Below are 18,044 nucleotides of genomic sequence, written 5' to 3'. Positions count from 1 at the left end.
ATTATTTGAGAGAGGAGATAATTCAAGGTCAAGACTATAGAAATCTTCCAAAGTTAGAGACATTACGAAAATGCAAGCAGGAATATAAGAAAAAAATAGTATTGGCAACAGTAAAGAATATAATCCTATATTGAAATTAGTTGAGTACAAATGGACCTCGACATTCAAATTTTCCATGAAAATGATAGTCATTGATAATTTTTTTTGCATTATTGGAGCCCCGATCAAGAACAAGTTTATAATAATTATTGTTAAAAAAGCGAAATGGGTATATCAGATATTGATACAACAGGAGGTCTCGTCAGAAATTTGCAAAGGCCATAACAGAATACCTCCAGCCATGTCTTCCTGTATTCAGGTGTGATTCATCTAGGTCATTCGCACGGACAGATTAAAGTGACCCAAATTTTATGTCAAGGTCATGACACAAATTCAATATCTTATTGGCTAAAAAATTGGCTGAAAACAGTGAAAAAGCCGAAAATAGTTGACACCGACCATTCCATGGCTCTACTGGGAGCTTCTTGATGGGCATTCAATGATATTCTTCTGAAAGATTACATAAAATAGAATAGAATAGAATAAGAGTTTATTCAGGAAAATGTCTACAATAAACTCTGTAATACTGTTGAGTTGATTTTTGAATATTAACTGTGAACGTGAACAGTAGTGCGGTTGTGTGGTATTTTGCACAATTTCTTGAGTAGGAATGGCATGCGTCGGTTTAAGAACAATGTGACCAGAGTGGTTTCTGATTGGTATAGGGAAACTAAACATTTCTTAAGTAACCATCCTTACATTTTTGTAATTAAAGCAGATAAAGGCAATAAAACTGTTCTAATGTTAGATACCGATTACAAAGTTAAAATGAACGCATTACTTGCGGATCAGACCACATATAGGAAATTGAACGGTGATCCTACTCCACGAATACAGATGAAATCTAATAAGATGATTGATGATCTCAAAAACAGTGGTGTCGTCACGAATGTGCATTCCTTGAGGCTGAAAGCCAATAATGCGGTTCCACCAAAAATTTATGGACTTGTGAAGATCCACAAAGATGACAAACCCCTTAGACCTGTTGTTCCGTGTTGTGGGGGTCCTAGTTATAATTTGTCTAAATTCCTGGCGTCTGTCCTGAATAATCTCAGAAACAAATTTCAATATTCTGTACGGAATTCATATGATCTTGTCGGCCATTTACGCGATCTGACCGTTCCGTTGGACTATGTGCTCATTAGTTTTGATGTTTCTTCACTGTTCACCAATATTCCACATGAGTTGTTGTTACGATTGATCGATGAGCACTGGTTGGATTTACAATCTAGAGTTGGTCTCACTAAGGAGATGTTGGTAAATTTAGTGAAGTTTGTGTTGGAAAATAGCTATTTCCAGTACAATGGGGAGTGGTATAGACAGATTGAGGGTACCGCCATGGGTAATCCTGCTTCTTCTGTGATGGCTGAGATGGTGATGGACGCTGTGATAAGATTTGTCCTTTGTGGATTGAATTTCCTGGTACCTTTTATACATGTTTATGTTGATGACATCATTATGTGTATTCCACGTGACAAAGTTGATGAGACACTGAACTTGTTCAATAGTTTTCATGACAGGTTGAAGTTCACGTTTGAGTTGGAAGTTGATAATAGGATTCCGTTTTCAGATGTCTGGTTGATCCGTCATAATAATAGAATAATAACCGATCTATACTCGAAACCTACTTCATCGGGCAGGTTGATGAACTACCAGTCGATGCATCCCAGGTCGCAAAAGACTGCCATCGTTAAGTCCATTAAACATAGAATTTTGAATTTGAGTGACCCTTCTTTCCATGAAAAAAATTTCAAATCTCAATCAAACTTATTACAACAAAATGGATATCCAAGGAGATTGGTTAATAGAATATTTTTTTCTTCTTCGAACAGCATTGTGACCCAAGTGAATGGTGCATCGTCTTCCACTGTCCCAACTTGGTCCAGACTTTTGTACATACCAGGGCTCTATCAAGATCTAGTGAGGGTCATGCGTCCGTACTGTTCTAATATTTCACCCTACTGCTATAACACTCTGAACCGAATTTTTACCAAATTAAAAGACCCTGTCATTAAAGAGAAAAAGTCAGGTTTGATCTACAAGATAAATTGTGGTGATTGTGATAAAGTCTATGTTGGACAGACGACACAATATTTAAAAAGCAGGGTGGATCAACATAGGAGGGATTGTTTGCGATCAAAAGAGTCGACAGCATTATCAGCACACGCTCGAATTTGTGAACATAATTTTGATTTTGATAATGTTGAAATATTAGATTTCGAGAAGAATTGGTTCAGAAGGAATTTTAAAGAAATGCTTTATATAAAGAGAACTCCTAACACGGTGAATTATAGGACTGATTTGGGCGGACTGAATTCTACATATTTGAATTTAATAAATAGAATAAGAACAAGACCGTAGACATATTGTTTTTTAGATTATATGTAATGTATATTAGACCGACCTGTCCATTTTAATATGTCATCTTGATAAGATTGTTGATCGTTAGACTGATTTGGATTATACAATTGAGTGATTTCTTTCAATCGCGCCACATCGTTTGGTTGTTGATGCTCTATCCCGATTTGTCTTTTAACTCTTCATGACTTTGTTTTTCCTGACAATGAATTTTTTAAATTAAATTGTTGATGATTTGTTCTGAAGGTTAGTCCCGTCACCATTAATGGCTTTTTGTTGTCCTTTGAATGTCTTACATCTTTTTATTTTTTATGTTTTGTAAATCTGATTTTGTAACATTGATCTAAAACATTTTATATTTTAGCTTGATAAAGGCTACATATTAGCCGAAACGTTGCTGATTGAACAATAAATTGCATATATGTTCCTATGACCGTCATTTGCCACCCTTAGTGAAATATATTGGAACGAAATACCAAATTGACTTAGTCGTGAAACATAATATTTTTCCTTTCAATCCGCCCAAAATAATTAATTTTCTGTTTACGTATACTCCAAAAAAAAAAACACATAGACAAAAGTTTCCAAAATCTGCATGATGATACGAGCGATACCACCTGTAATTAAAAGGGTAAATGATGCCCATTTCCTTAAAATCGTGCTGTGATGGGGTTGATTTAGGTCGAAGAGTCGTAGATTCATTGAATTTTACGTTCATTTAATGGCCCATATTATAAAGTGCGAATTCTTTGAGAGAATAACTGCTATTCTAAAATCAATTCTTATTACCGCTAATAGTGAGTTTGTTGGTCTGAAGGATAGTGAACTTGTTTCAGCTCAAACACATCGTGAAAAACTAAAAAAATTAATCTGTATGAATATCGAAACATGACCTACGAAAACGATGCCGAGTTTGAAGACTTCCATGTAAACGATGATGACATAGAGAGTGATTTCTATAATTGGTTTGATCGAATTCTCGAAGATGCTCTGAGGTGTTGTCGTATAGAAACTGACGAAGATAATTTCCATTACTGCCCCAGATTAACAAATATTTAAATAAAATTATCGGAGTTCTTTCTCTGTGGTCATTCAATATGGGGTAATTGCAATGCTTATAAACAAAAGAGAAGAAGGGAAGACGGAACACTCAATCGGTAAGAAAAAAATGATTATTCTAAAAAATTATCAACATGACGATTCCATATCCAGCTTTTTATTTGACATTGATTGTCAATGACAAGCTACAATTCAGAAGATTTTCTGAAACTGATTTTCGTCTGATGAAGGAGTCTGATATAGACTCCGACACGTTACTATATATAATTTTAATTTCAAATATCTATTTTTCAGTTAATTCTCAGGCAACAATTTTTTTCTACTTGTTTTGCTGCCGACAAATTAGTGCAAGAATTAACGCAGGAGAAAGTCGTTTATTTCAATTTTTTAATTGATTTTGTTCCATAGATCATGGGAGTGAAAACCCTGAAAAGTTTCAGGAAATGCAGAATCCTTCCAGAATGAATTTCAATCGATAAATTGAATTATGTCTTGTGTAAGGTTTGTATGACCAAGACGGAGACGAGTCACTTTGCTTTGGTACTGGCGATTTGATGGAAAACATTGCCATTTTTGGTAAATTGGTTGTATATAGCGTAGTTTTGATTCACACTGCGACCATTCGGATTGCCACGAGGTTATTAGTGTTTGCCTGATGTAGCTCTTCACATCAGCACACACTAATACCTTTGAGCTTATTGTTGGATTTGAGCTTGTGGAGGTGCGCAGATGTCTACTTTTTCATTGCCAGATATGCCGATGTGAGATGAGAGCCAGAAAAGGACCACTTCTTTGCCGTTTTGGCTACTCATTAAGAGTTGACTCTTGATGTCTTGGGCTATCTGGTGCTTGCCATATAATTGTTTCAGTAAGAGTAATGAACCAAGCGAATCGGTGAAGATTACAAATTTTTTCTCGGTTGTCTGGCTGAGGCTGTTGATTTGTTTTGTTGTCTGATGTATCGCGTATAATTCTGCAGATAAAATGTAAGTGTGTGCATGTAACCTGAATGATAACTCCTGGTCTGACGTGATCATCGCAGATCCAACTCCGGTTGATGTTTTAGAGGCGTCTGTGTAAATGTGATGGAGTACCAACTCCTTGTAGTTTTCGAGTAATTCATTGAGTTTAGCCTTGATTATATGAGGACTGGTATTATGCTTGTCGTATCTTGTTAGGGTTGTAACGGCTGTTAGAGATGGTTTTAGCCAGGGTTCTATGTCATAAGAAATGGGGCAAAGATAACTTTAGGCAGTTTCGATACGATTCTAATCTTGCGTAGAGAGGCTTTGTTGTTCTGGGTCTGTTAGTGAAGAAATCTCTGGTGTTTTTCTTTTGAGTGTGATAGCGCACTGGGTTGGAGTGGTTGGCTGATACGGAGATAGAGTAGGTCAGGCTTAGTAGCATTCTTCTGGAGGCTAAACCAAGTTCGCCTAGATTCCATTGTAGACTGTTGATGGGAGTTTTTCTGAAAGCTCAAAGGATGATACGGAAGGCGGAATTTTGGATGATATTTAGGGGTTTCAGAGTAAAATTACAGGCGGAGTTATATGCGATAGAGCAGTAGTTGATACGAGATCTTATGAGGGATTTATATATAAGCAGCAAAGTTGGACCGTCCGCACCCCAATTTTTATTCGACGCTACCTTTAGAATATTCAGCCTCATCTGGCAGTCGAGACTAAGTTTACTGATGTGTTCTTTCCAGTTTAATTGCTTGTCCATATGCATTCCAAGAAATTTTGTAGTGGGCAGGCAAAGTAGTTGGTGACCATAAATTGTTAGTTCTGGTGTGAACGGATCCTCATGTTTGGAGAATACCAAGGAATGGGTTTTGGATCAGGAGAAACTAAAGCCGGTTTCGTTGGACCAATATTCAAGCTGATTAAGGAAAGTTTGAAGGAATTTTATCACGATTTCTTCCCTTGACGAATACAACCAGGCCGTCGACGTATAGGCGAGCTTTGAGGGGTTTACTCAGATTCTTCAGAATTTCATTTATCGCTGCAAGAAAGACAGTGGTGCGGATCATGGATCCCTGAGTAGTGCCGTTATCTTTAGCTTTGATGCAGGATGTCGTTCTGTTCACTCTTACAGTAAATGATCTGCTATCAAGGAAATTTTTTATGAATGCGAGACAATGACCTTGAATATTCCAAGAATGTAGTGTTCGTAAAATTCTGAATCTCCATGCTCTGTCAAAGGCTCCTGTGATGTCGAAGAAAATTGCCATACATATAAGACCCTGTGAAAAGGCTTCGTGTATGAAGATCATATCTCATTTGATTAATTCATATATAATGACAAACGTAATTCTGCATATCGTTACCATGGGTTACGTTGGCGTTCGGTACATAGAGACATGATAGAATTTAATTTAGTCTATAATATTTTCGTGCGGGAAAAACCACTGCTAATCCATTTCCGCAAGCAAATGCGTGCGGGAAAGAAATAGGCGTTTTTCCCGCACGTTTTGGAAAAGTGACTCTTTGCAACTTGAAATGCGTGCAGGAAAAAAGTTGAACGCGCACGCTTGTAGAAAAAAAATGTTTTCATGCTGCATGTGTTTCTAAGACGGTAGATTTACTGGCCGCAATAAGCGCTGTTCCTGGTTTATTCTGGAGATGTGAAGATTGTGTGGAATCTTGCGTCTCTATCAAGAATTCTGAAATTGGAGACTTCTTGGAATCGAGAGTTGATGCTGCGTTGTGCAGGATTGATGATCATATATCCTCTTTGAAGGCTAACTTTATAGAAAATCTTCAGTATCCTGTTATCGATGTTGGACCAACTTCTTATGCAGATATTGTCAACAATGAGACTAAACCTGCAGTTATTGTCAGACCAAGAGGTGAAAATCAAGCTGCTTCTAAAACGAAATCGGAATTGATTCGGAATATCAACCCTGCTGATCATGATTTCCAGTTGACAAAAGTTTAACATTTGAGAGATGGCGGAATCCTTCTGGGCTGTAAAACTAAGGAAGAAAATGTGAAGATGAAGAAATTGGTTGAAGAAAGAATGGCGACCTCATACGAAATTGAAGAATTTACTGGTGTGGAACCACGACTTTGAGTGGTGGGCTTATCTGAAAATTATGCTCATGATGTTTTACTAGATTTAATTGTCAAGTGTGTTCCGAGAATATTTAGTGGCTCATATAATTCTAAGACTGCCAAAACTTTCCCTACTAAAAAAAAACCTAATGTTTATCAGGCTGTTGTTCAAGTCCATGAAATTTGCTATGACAGATTGATGAGAGCAGGTAATTTATTTGTAGGCTATGATAGCTGCCGCATTTTTGACGCAATAGATATACTTCGGTGTTATACATGCAAAGGATATAATCATACTTCCAATAGGTGTAATAAACCTTCAACCTGTCCACTCTATTCTCAAGTGCATGCAGTTCATGCACTTGAAAATCCTCGAAACGTTAATGTAGTAACTGTATCAAGTTGGCTGGGAGATCTGATTCTGTGGATCATGCGGTGTGGGAAAAAGAGAAATGTACCTCATACAGGATAGCTTTGAGTAAATTCAGGGATGATTTATTAGGTCCTTCATAGCTTTCGGGTACCTCCACTGATTGCAACCCTTTAGGAGAGTCCTCAAAAATTTATTTAATCGCTGGTAAAATTTTAGACTTGTACTATCAGAACACTAGAGGTTTGAGATCCAAAACATCATAATTCTTCAATTCAATAGCAGCCAGCCAGTATTAGGTTGTAGCTCTGACAGAAACTTGGTTGGACAGTTCGATCAAAATTGGTGATTTGTTTCCATGTCAATATATCGGTCTGATAGAGGCTTTGTTGAGTGTAAATATTCTAGAGGCGGTGGCGTTCTCATATAGTGATGGTAAAAATTGTTACTAACTCATTATATGTGATAAATATTTATTTACCTACTTTTTTATCCGTTGACCGGTTTCGTTAACTTTTTTAGGTTCTTGATGCCATTTATGCAACGTACAGTTCTGCAAAAAACTTCCTCATTATTGGTGGTTTTAACATCATAACATCCCTACACATGTTTCCAATATTGATGATCCTACTCAACAGCGTAGCAGCGGAGAATTTCTGGAGATCAATAATTTGACATAGAATAATTTCGTTTCTAATGAACATAATAGAGTACTGGATGTGGTTGTTTTCAATGGTACTATAGTAAATCCAAATCCAAGAGGCCAGCCGTGAACATTGCAGCATGCAGTGATCACGCGTGAAGAACGTGATAACGCAGAGGTTTACTAATAAATTTTATTCCGAGAGCGTTATATTTTAAAACTTTTTGAGTGTTCCAGTTCCGGTGAAAAATATGTATGCTTATCTACGAGTCTCAGTAATGAACAATTAATCTAAAGTTCCCACGTTAATACATACTATGTATATAAATGTGTAACTATATTTTTTGTAAAAGTGACTAGTCCGTAGTGTCGTCAGAAGATACAGAACTTTCTTCTAAGTTGACGATGACTGGTGTTATATCATCCATGATATTATCCAATTTCCACATGTCCACCTCAACTTTTTGTTTGACATGTTCCACGCACTTTCTCCATCTTTGGATGTAACCCGTGAGAGAGCCTCTTGAAAAAGATTTTGGACGTCAGCCATTTTAAATGTGGTGTTTTTATCTGCCACAAAAAATTCAAGACCTTACCAGACGGATTTTTTAATCCAGTAGATAGTCCAGCAAGTAACGCTTGACGAGAAGATGTAACTGTTTCATCGGTCCACACTTTGGATTTAGTATGACCGGCATTTACCCGAGTTTCATCCAAGTAGTAAATCTTCCTTCATCACGGAAGGCCCTAATTTTTATGAGATAGTTTCTTTTCCAACATTTAATGTCGTCATGGTCCATTAAAAAACTGTTGCGTTGGCGACGTTCATATTTGAAATTAAGTTTTTTTAATATAATAGAGAAGGTACTCTTCTTAAAATTTGGCAAGTTCGAGTCTTCATTAACTATTTTTAATACTTTCTCTATAGTCGGGTTTTCATTTCTGAAGAAAAACTCGTGAACTTTTCGCCGTATTACATTTTTATCGAAATCTGATAAGGACTCCCATTTGGTGGTCCGATTTTGATTTGCTGTCGGCTGTGATAGAACACCGGAATTTATGTATTCGGAAATAATTCTCCTAACACTTCGAGCTTCAATGCCAAGTCTCTGAGCAACTCGGAGTTCTACGTCCTTTAAACACATTCCTGCATTTTGAATAATCTCAATTTTATAAGTATTCAAAATCATTTCTTTTATCTCGGCACTGAAGTGTCGTGTCAGACGTCTCTTTTTTGGAGGACTTAAGTCAACACGCGACTCCTCAGCAGTATCAGTACTTGGCATTATCTTAAATGCTTGTAACTTGAATAACTTGCTACAACTATAAACCTATATACGAAAGAAAAAGCAATGAATGACCTCTGCAGTTCTGCACAACGATACGCTTACGCATACAATCAATGAATCAAACGTAATGCGTTCTTACTCCCGCCTGCAAACATATGGCGTTCCTGGAGCTTTGACCAATAAGAGGAGTACCTCAAATAAGATCACGCGTTAGTCAGTTTGTTTACGCTGGCCTCTCGGATTTGGATAGACTATAAGTGCTCCGTTGTGTGGTCACTTTATCTTTTGGTGTCTCAGGATAAACATAATGCGCTATACGTCAGTTGCTCGCTTAATAACGCGCACAATCTGAAGGGGAATTTTATTACCTCTTACGAGCATGAATACGATTTCAGTAAAGCTAATTTTTTCCTCATGTATGATCTTATTACTGGTATTGACTGGACATTCCTAGAGAGTATCGATAATTCCAAGGGGCTTCCGTTTTTTTATTATAAAATTCATAGCGCTTTTGATCGTAGTGTGCCCCTTCGAACTTTCGTGAACAAGCGCAGGTATCCTCCATCGTTCAGTAAGGAGATCATCCGGTTAATTCGTTCGAAGGCGAAATGTTGGCGTTCATTTGAAAGGAATATCACTGCCAGAGATGAGTTCGCCCGTTTGACAGCGAAAATCAAATCGGATATTGTTATAATCCACAAAATATTGGTAGAAAATGCTGAACAAAATATAAAAGATAATCCCAAAAAATGTTGGTCCTTTATAAATAGTAAAAGGGGTTCAACTGATGTTTTGAGTCAAATGTTTTATAATGAATAATCCATCAGACATACCTACTTGACAGTTTTGCTGATTTGTTCGCGAAATCGTATACCACCAGTACGGTGCCGGCGGGTGATGAGGGGTTGAGGATCCTAACACAACTAACCTCAGTGTTGATTTTTTCGATGAAAATAAAGTTCTCATGGTTTTGAGAAAGATGAAACCGACCATGACAATGGGTCCCGATAGTATCCCCTCTCTGAATTTTAAAGATTGTGCATTTGTTCTGAATTATCCGCTCACCATATTATTCAATATATGTTTGAGAAATTGCACGGTTCCCGATGCATGGAAGCTTTCCAAGGTGCGGACGGTTTATAAGAGGGGCAACAAATTCGATATTTCCTATTTCTGACCGATATCAATAATCTGTAATTGCACCAAGATATTTGAAATTCTACTATATAATAGGTTATATCTTCACGTCTGCAATCAAATAACTCCTCTCCAGCATGGTTTCGTTAAGGGTCGTTCGACGGTTACCAATCTCTTCAACATGGCCCAGTTTATTTCTGATATCATTGAGAAAAAAACCCAAGCTGATGTGATATATACTGATTTTCAAAGGCATTTGACCTGCTTGACCATGGAATATTGTTGAAAAAGCTGTCCTGATTTGGCCTTTTCTTCCCCTGCTCTCATTAACCTTTTCAAGTCTTACTTATCCAACCGTCGGCAGTATGACGAGTTCAACAGTGTCAAACCTAGAGTGTTTTTCAGTGCTTCCAGAGTCCCGCAGTGAAGTAACCTTGGGCCACTTCTCTTCATAATTTTTATAAATAATCTGGCTGATGTGGTGGATGTATACTGTTTAGTGTTTGCGGATGATTTCAAGATATACCTGGTGGTGAAGAATGCTTTGGACTGCGTGCGACGTTTCTTGAACTTGGAACGCCTTGTTGAGTGGAGTAAAAAAAACCGATTACCTCTGAGCGCTAAGAAGTGTAATGTTAAGACCTTTACTCAAAACAAGAATACGATCCTCTGCTCTTCTCTGTTCAGTTACACAGTTGATGGTAACTCGCTCCCGCGCCCGGAGGTCTTGACTGACTTGGGAGTGACTTTCGAACCGAAGCTTTGTTTTGTTTCGCATATTGAAGCTACTGTATCTGCTGCAAATGGGACGTACGGTTTCATAGCACACATTTCTCGTGATTTTTCGGATACAGCCACATTGAAGATTCTTTATTGCTCATATATCAGATCAAAATTAGCGTATGCATCTATAATATGGTCCCCCCACCATCGGATACATATTGATAGAGTTGAGCCAGTGCAGCGACGTTTTCTTAAGCTCTTGTCGTATAAGGAGGATAACGTGTACCCACCTATCGGTTTTCCTCATGATTTACTTTTGAGTAGACACGGCATGAATGGCTTGAAATGTCCACGAGAGTGTCTATGCGTTGTGGTCACACACAAACTGTTGAATACTTTAGTTAAAGATTCCTGCATTCTCGGAAAGCTTAATTTTGCAGAATCTAGACCAGCCTCTAGAGTCAAAAACACATTTTATATGCCAACACCACGTACCAATTCATTAAAGTATTCACCGCCTTATAATTTGTGTCATACCTGTAACTCTGTCGTTTTTCACTTAGATACATTCAGTTGTACTGTTTCAAATATCAAGACGTACTACTTTAGGTTACTTTGAATTACTTTTATTGTTAAATTATTTCTATGAATTGTATTTTTTGCTTATATTCCTTGTTCTAAGTTGGGTGTAACATTGTAAATTAATTTAAATTAAACTAAATTAACTTAAGTTATCGATACAACAATATTTCCGACTCTACACGATGAGAAATAAAAGATATTCAAATTTTGGTGAAAATGACCTAATTCTGAGATTTTTTTTCACCTTATAATTGAAGAATTTGTTGCTAATATGCCCTGTTTTGTTGAATTTAGTATTTAATTTGCCTGCTACGTCTTCGAGTGCAAGCGTAACATTTTTTCAAGAAATTCCATTTCTTTGATCATGCGCATTTAGTTGGATATTTTCTTGAAGAGTGTAATAATGCACCCCGTATCTCGATCAATGGAAGAGCGGCTTTCGACTGGTCATGGGGAGATTGTTTTTAAGATGTTAAATACATAAATCGAATGCCCTCGAAAGGGGAAAACTGTGGATCCGGCCTGTCGCACGAAGGACAGGTCTTGAAGTTGATGTTATTTCTGGGGAGAAGTTTAAATGAAAGTCATGAAAAACTTCAACGAATAAATCTATTGGCAAAATAAAATTAGAACTTTTCTACAAATACGTACTCAGTCGAAGAAGACCAACAAAAAAATCTTTTTAATAATTTTTTTTTTAATAGGTTTAATTTCTTAAACCTATGCAAATGAGCGCAAAACAATAAAACATATTTTTCGTATCCAAAAATCGTGGGTTAAAATTCAACTTCCCAACTTAGCGCGCAATCTTAATCAATACTTAATCAATGAATTTTTAGAGGAGCTTTCAGGACTCTGGACAAATAAAAATTGGAATATTTATTTATGTATACCAATATCGAAGCAGAGCACGATATTGAGTTACATTTCGTTTCTAGAAAACGAAGTAATATAGCATAACAATTCATTCATCAAAAAAGTTACATTTCCAGTTGTTCTTTCTAGAATATTAGTCACCTATTGCTTGAATGCCACTAAACATAACAATCTTAATCTTACTGAAGAAATATTCACCCCTTATCGCTGAACATAGTTACAAATAAAACAACAAGGATATTCCTAAAATATTGAAGAAAACTTTTTTTCGAGAAATTTTGCACTTGAAAACTATTCGTTTTGAAGCCTATTTTCAGGGAAGCTTTTAAGGAAATTTTCTTACATTCTCCTCTATTTTTTGAAAACCCTATTTTCTCCTTACTGTAGATCAGTAAGGATGTTCAAAGCCCTCATGTGAATTGATGATTAGATTTTCGTAAAAAAAAACATGAGCACTTTTCTCACTGATGAATGCTTATTAAATATTTGGAAGCTTCATAATAGTTATATTCTCTCATACCTTTAATATTCTGCATGAGATGAATTGTGAAAAAAAAATGAAAATAATATCACATTCCCATTATTGAATAAAGAGATATGAATTTAATCGATTAGGAATATGGAGAAAAACTATATGTATATTTTTTGTCATAGATGACTGGTTCGAGAACAGGGGTGGATTAGGAAAACCTATTGAGAAGCAGAGTTCAAGGTATTAGGGCATTCCTACGACCGAAATAATAAATATTCGAAAAGGAAAGAAAATTAAAATTCCACTTTTGAAAAATTGCAATAAACGGAGCACCTACAAACTCCGATGTGAGTTCTAATGATTACTTACTTTGTGCTTTTAATATGCTGAAAAATTGTCCTTGTGCAATAGTTTGTCTGCGGTTATTGTAGTGTAACCGTGAAAACAAAGTGTTCGATCACAGTGTTTGTTGATCAACTCAAAAGAAAGGGATTTGGAATGCTCCAAGAAACAATCGGTTTGGTGCGTCCGTGAAGTTAGCACCCACTTTTTCGAAAATGAAGAAAATTTTTTTTGCATTCGTTAGTAACTCGTTAGTAACTTTTTGTAACACCAAAATTTTCGTTTGTACCTTAAAGATACTGGTAGAAAAACACCGCATTCCGCTGGGTGCTAACTTCACGGGCACCCACTGTTCGATTTTTCACGAAAAACAAAATACACTTGAAAAGTCCATCGTTAGTAACTATTTGTAACACAAAAATTTTCGTTTGTAACCTAACCTATTATATGATGGAAAGATGACACCCCCAAACGGCGAAGTTAGCACCCACATTTTCGAAAATGAAGATAATTTTTTTTGCATTCGTTTGTAACTCGTTAGTAACTATTTGTAACACGAAAATTTTCGTTTGTAACCTAATCTATGATGGAAAAATGACACCCCCAAAATGCGAAGTTAGCACCCACATTTTCGAAAATGAAGACAATTTTTTTTGCATTCTTTCGTAGCTCGTAACTATTTGTAACACGAAAATTTTCATTTGTACCTCAAAGATAGTGCCAGAAAAACACCGCATTCTACTGAGTGCTTACTTACTTATTAGAATATAGTCCATCGTTAGTAACTATTTGTAACAAGGTTTGTAATCTAACTTATATTGGTAAAATGACACCCTCAAAATGCGAAGTTAGCAAATACACATTTTTAGGAAAATCTCAAGAACACGCAATGAGAATACATATCTCATTCAGGCAACGTTTCGGATAACTTGAGGAACTCGCATTGGGAATTTTTCATTCATGTCACGTTCGCTATAACTTTAGGAACTCACATTGAGAATTTATTATTCTGGTTATATTCGGGATAACTTCAGAAAGTCGCAATAATAATTGCTCATTGATGTTAAGTTTGAGACATCTTCTGGTACTCGCAATAAGATAAAATCTGGAAAAAGCAATGTGAGGTATCTGAGATTTATCCTTCGTACACCAATGAGAATGTCGCTTAGTTAAGACACATAGCGATCGTCGAGCCCTCGCAATAGGAGTTCGCATAAGATCCTCATTATAACCTCCCAGAGATCTCGCGGAGAAGTCTGTGTTGCCTGGGTAGGGCTTTCCAACGAGAAATTAATGAAAATAAGGAAGATCTTAAAATATTCAACCTACTCAGTACATTAGCTACCAAAGGATCGGGCAGCCAATTTTATCAGGAAGGAGCTGTGTTCCTCAGTGAACTCTACGAACAACAAAAGCTGACGATAAACCACCAAATCGTTAAAGTGGACTGCCAAGATAATATCATATCTGCTCTGCAAAAAATGGGACAAGGATTATATAGTGTGATAGAAAAGCGTAAGTGCATGGAATGCTCTCACGAAGAAACGTTCACACGAATGTATAAAACCATTCAGCTGACTAAGCCTAAAAACCTCGAAGACACGCTTCTGGAATCACTGCAAGGACAGTTTAATTGCAGAATGTGTTCTAAGGCAACATTAGTGGACAATGAATTCAGCACCTAATTTTCATTGATACGAGTGAAGCCGAAAATGTAAAGTTCGAAAATTTGCCTTTGAATTTGAATTTTCCTGAACATCAGTTTATATTACGTTGTTTGGTATGTTACCAGAAATCACATACTAGGACGAGCTTGGGACACTACATTGCTATCTGTCGGAGAAATGATGGAGCGCTGGGGTTATACAATGATATGTCCCAAAAAAATGAAAATTGTACCAAAAACAGTGGTACTTGACGTCCACCTGCCACCTACTATTGTATAGTATTTGAAAGTTTTATATTTTACCATGTAAATTTATTTTGAAACTATACTTTCTCTTAAAATATTATTCAATTTATATTCAAAAAACCTAAAATTGATGAGACAGTGAAAGGCTTGGGTATAAAGACGTTTATTTCATTTTTCCTCCTGACAATTCTTCGACTGCTCGGTGAATTACGGATAAAAATCAATATGAATTGGATGTGAAATATGTGGGTATGGATAAAAATACAAAGTCACTTCGAGCACAAACATTGGGCCCCAGACGAAAATTTCCATGAAAAAAATACTTGAAAAGAAACAGAAATTTGTGTCACAAATATGTAGTTACAGAGGAAGTTCTCATTTTACGGAAGCAATACACTAATTCAGAATTCTCCAAAATGTGTATATATGCTAATTTTGCACTTTAGGGGTGTTGTCAATTGAAGAGTAGTTTACTAATGAAAAATTATGTGTGTCGAACATTTAGTAACAGGGTACTAACGAGTTACAAACGAATGCAAAAAAAATTAATAGTAACTTACGATGAACTTCTCAACCGTACTTTATTTTTCGTGAAAAATCGAACAGTGGATGGCCTTGAAGTTAGCACCCTGAGAAATTCGGTGTTTTTCTACCAGTATCTTTGAGGGACAAACGGAAATTTCTGTGTTACAAATAGTTACTAACGAGTTACGAACGAATGCAGAACGAATTTTCTTAATTTTCGAAAAAGTGGGTGTTAACTTCGCATTTTGGGGTTGTCATTTTCCCATCATAGGTTAGGTTACAAACGAAAATTTGTATGTTACGAGTCGTTACTAACGATAAACTTTCCAACTGTACTTTATGTTTCGCGAAAAATCGAACAGTGGGTGCCCGTGATGTTAGCAGTCATCGGAATACGGTGTTTTTCTACCAGTATATTTTAGGTACAAACAAAAATTCTGGTGTTACAAATAGTAACTAACGAGTTACTAACGAATGCAAAAAAAATTTTCGTCATTTTCGAAAATGTGGGTGCTAACTTCACATTTTGGGGGTGTCATTTTCCCATCATAGGTTAGATTACAAACGAAAATTTTTGTGTTACAAATAGTTACTTACGAGTTAAAAACGAATGCAAAAAAATTTATCTTCATTTTCGGAAATGCGGGTGCTGACTCCACATTTTGAGGGTGTCATTTTCCCATTATAGGTGAGGTTACAAACAAAAAGTTGTGTGTTACGAGTCGTTACTAACGATGAACTTCCCAACTGTACTTTATTTTTGGCAAAATTTTCGTCATTTTCGAAAATGTGTGTGCTAACTTCACATTTTGGGGGTGTCATTTTCCCATCATAGGTTAGGTTACAAACGAAAATTTTTGTGTTACAAATAGTTACTAACGAGTTACAAACGAATGCATAAAAATGTATCTTCATTTTCGAAAATGTGGGTGCTAACTTCACGTTTTGGGAGTGTCATTTTCCCATCATAGGTTAGGTTACAAACGAAAATTTTTGTGTTACAAATAGTTACTAACGATGGACTTTCCAGTTGTATTTTATTTTTCGCGAAAAATCGAACAGTGGGTGCCCGTGAAGTTAGCACCCAGCGGAATGCGGTGTTTTTTTTACCAGTATCTTTAAGGTACAAACAAAAATTTTGGTGTTACAAATATTTACTAACGAGTTACTAACGAATGCAAAAAAAATTTTCTTCATTTTCGAAAAAGTGGGTGCTAACTTCACGGACACCGGTTTGGTGCCTCCTTCAAATTCGAAATATCCTTACTACTACTACTACTTTAATTGATTGTGATGTTGGGAAATCGGTTCGTCTCAACGAAATCAAAGTGATTTCTAACAGTGAAAATAAAACTTATATGTCACGGGGGATAGCTAATTTTGAAGCTCCCTGTGTAGCTACTGGAATCGAACACTGTTGTTCCTATTGTAGAAGAAATGATGGGAAGAATACAATGACCTATCAAAAGAATATAATGTAGTGAGGAATACACCATTTGAATTAAATTGATATATTTTTTAACTTCTTTCAAGATGGAAATGAAATTGCCTACTTGTGTACATTAATATTGAGAAGTTCATGTTATTTTGAAGAGTTAGATATATCTATTTTATTGCTTCTGTTAGATGATTTTTCGTATAAAATACTATTATTATATTTTCTATAAGTCGCTAAAGCGTATGAAATACCTCAAACTACCCTCAAAATACGGCTAAAATCAAATAACCTGGAAAGAAACAACCGCCTTGGATCTGCGAAATCATTGGTTGAGTAAATTAAAATTAGTAGGCCATATCAAAAAACTTCAGAAGTCTGTTTTCGCACCGACAAGAACCGAAGTGAGTATTATGACATTTGAATTAGATAAACGAATGGGAAATTCAAACAGAGTTAATGAAAATGAAGGCAAATTTCAGCGATTTTGAAAATGAATGCTTTGGCTGCAGTGAAGACTATCGTTCAACAACAAAAAAAGATGAATGATTACAGTGCCTTTTGTGCAAGCGTTGGTTACACGAGAGCTGTACAAGTTTTGTTAACTTATGTCAGAACTGTGGCAAGGTAGCTTCTAAAAAAAAAGGAAAGTAGCGGGCAGGTCAATTTATCCTACCTTCATAAGCATCTAAGCAAAAATCAATTCGAACTACTGAACTGGACTTACTCATCTTCCATTTCTTCGAATTTTTTTGGGTCCATTTCCTCTATTTTCTTTTACACTAAACTTGCAATTGCTGAACCTTATTTGAATGAAATTCAGTTTTCTTTGGGGAAATACTGTTTCTATCGATTACTAATTGAATAATGTGATTAGCCTTTTTATGACGTGTTTGATTCTTCTATAATGGGATTTTATTTTACGCGGAATAATCCAATTATTATTGGATAGGTGTACAGAGTGGGGGGAAATACGAATTGTCGTGAAGTTATATTTTCAATCGACAACTTTCTAGAATATAGAATTTCATTGACTGTCACACGTCGGACTGTTTACTAATTCATTTTTGATGCCTTCTTTTTAGCCTTGAGAAAGGAACGTTGGCAAATTCATAAGAGATTGTTTTTCAACCTGTCCAAATTCCTGCGATATTTTACTCATTTCA

At 36.2% G+C, this 18,044-nt stretch overlaps 1 protein-coding gene across 3 annotated transcripts in view; it reads right to left on the bottom strand.

Moving 5' to 3' along the window:
- LOC123318010 (eye-specific diacylglycerol kinase) overlaps positions 1-17,718 on the bottom strand; it is a 291,641-nt gene extending 273,923 nt beyond the window's left edge. For all 3 annotated transcript variants that reach the window (XM_044904662.1, XM_044904665.1, XM_044904664.1), the window contains exon 1: positions 17,606-17,718. In XM_044904662.1, coding sequence (XP_044760597.1) covers positions 17,606-17,640 — 35 coding nt within the window. In that variant the 5' untranslated portion in view covers positions 17,641-17,718. The remainder of the gene's footprint in view (positions 1-17,605) is intronic.
- Between the last annotated feature and the right edge of the window lie 326 nt (positions 17,719-18,044).

Source organism: Coccinella septempunctata, chromosome 7 (assembly GCF_907165205.1).
Source record: "Coccinella septempunctata chromosome 7, icCocSept1.1, whole genome shotgun sequence".
Lineage (NCBI taxonomy): Eukaryota > Metazoa > Arthropoda > Insecta > Coleoptera > Coccinellidae > Coccinella > Coccinella septempunctata.
Note: the sequence above shows the minus strand (reverse complement) of the source record. Positions and strands in the feature narration are given on the sequence as shown.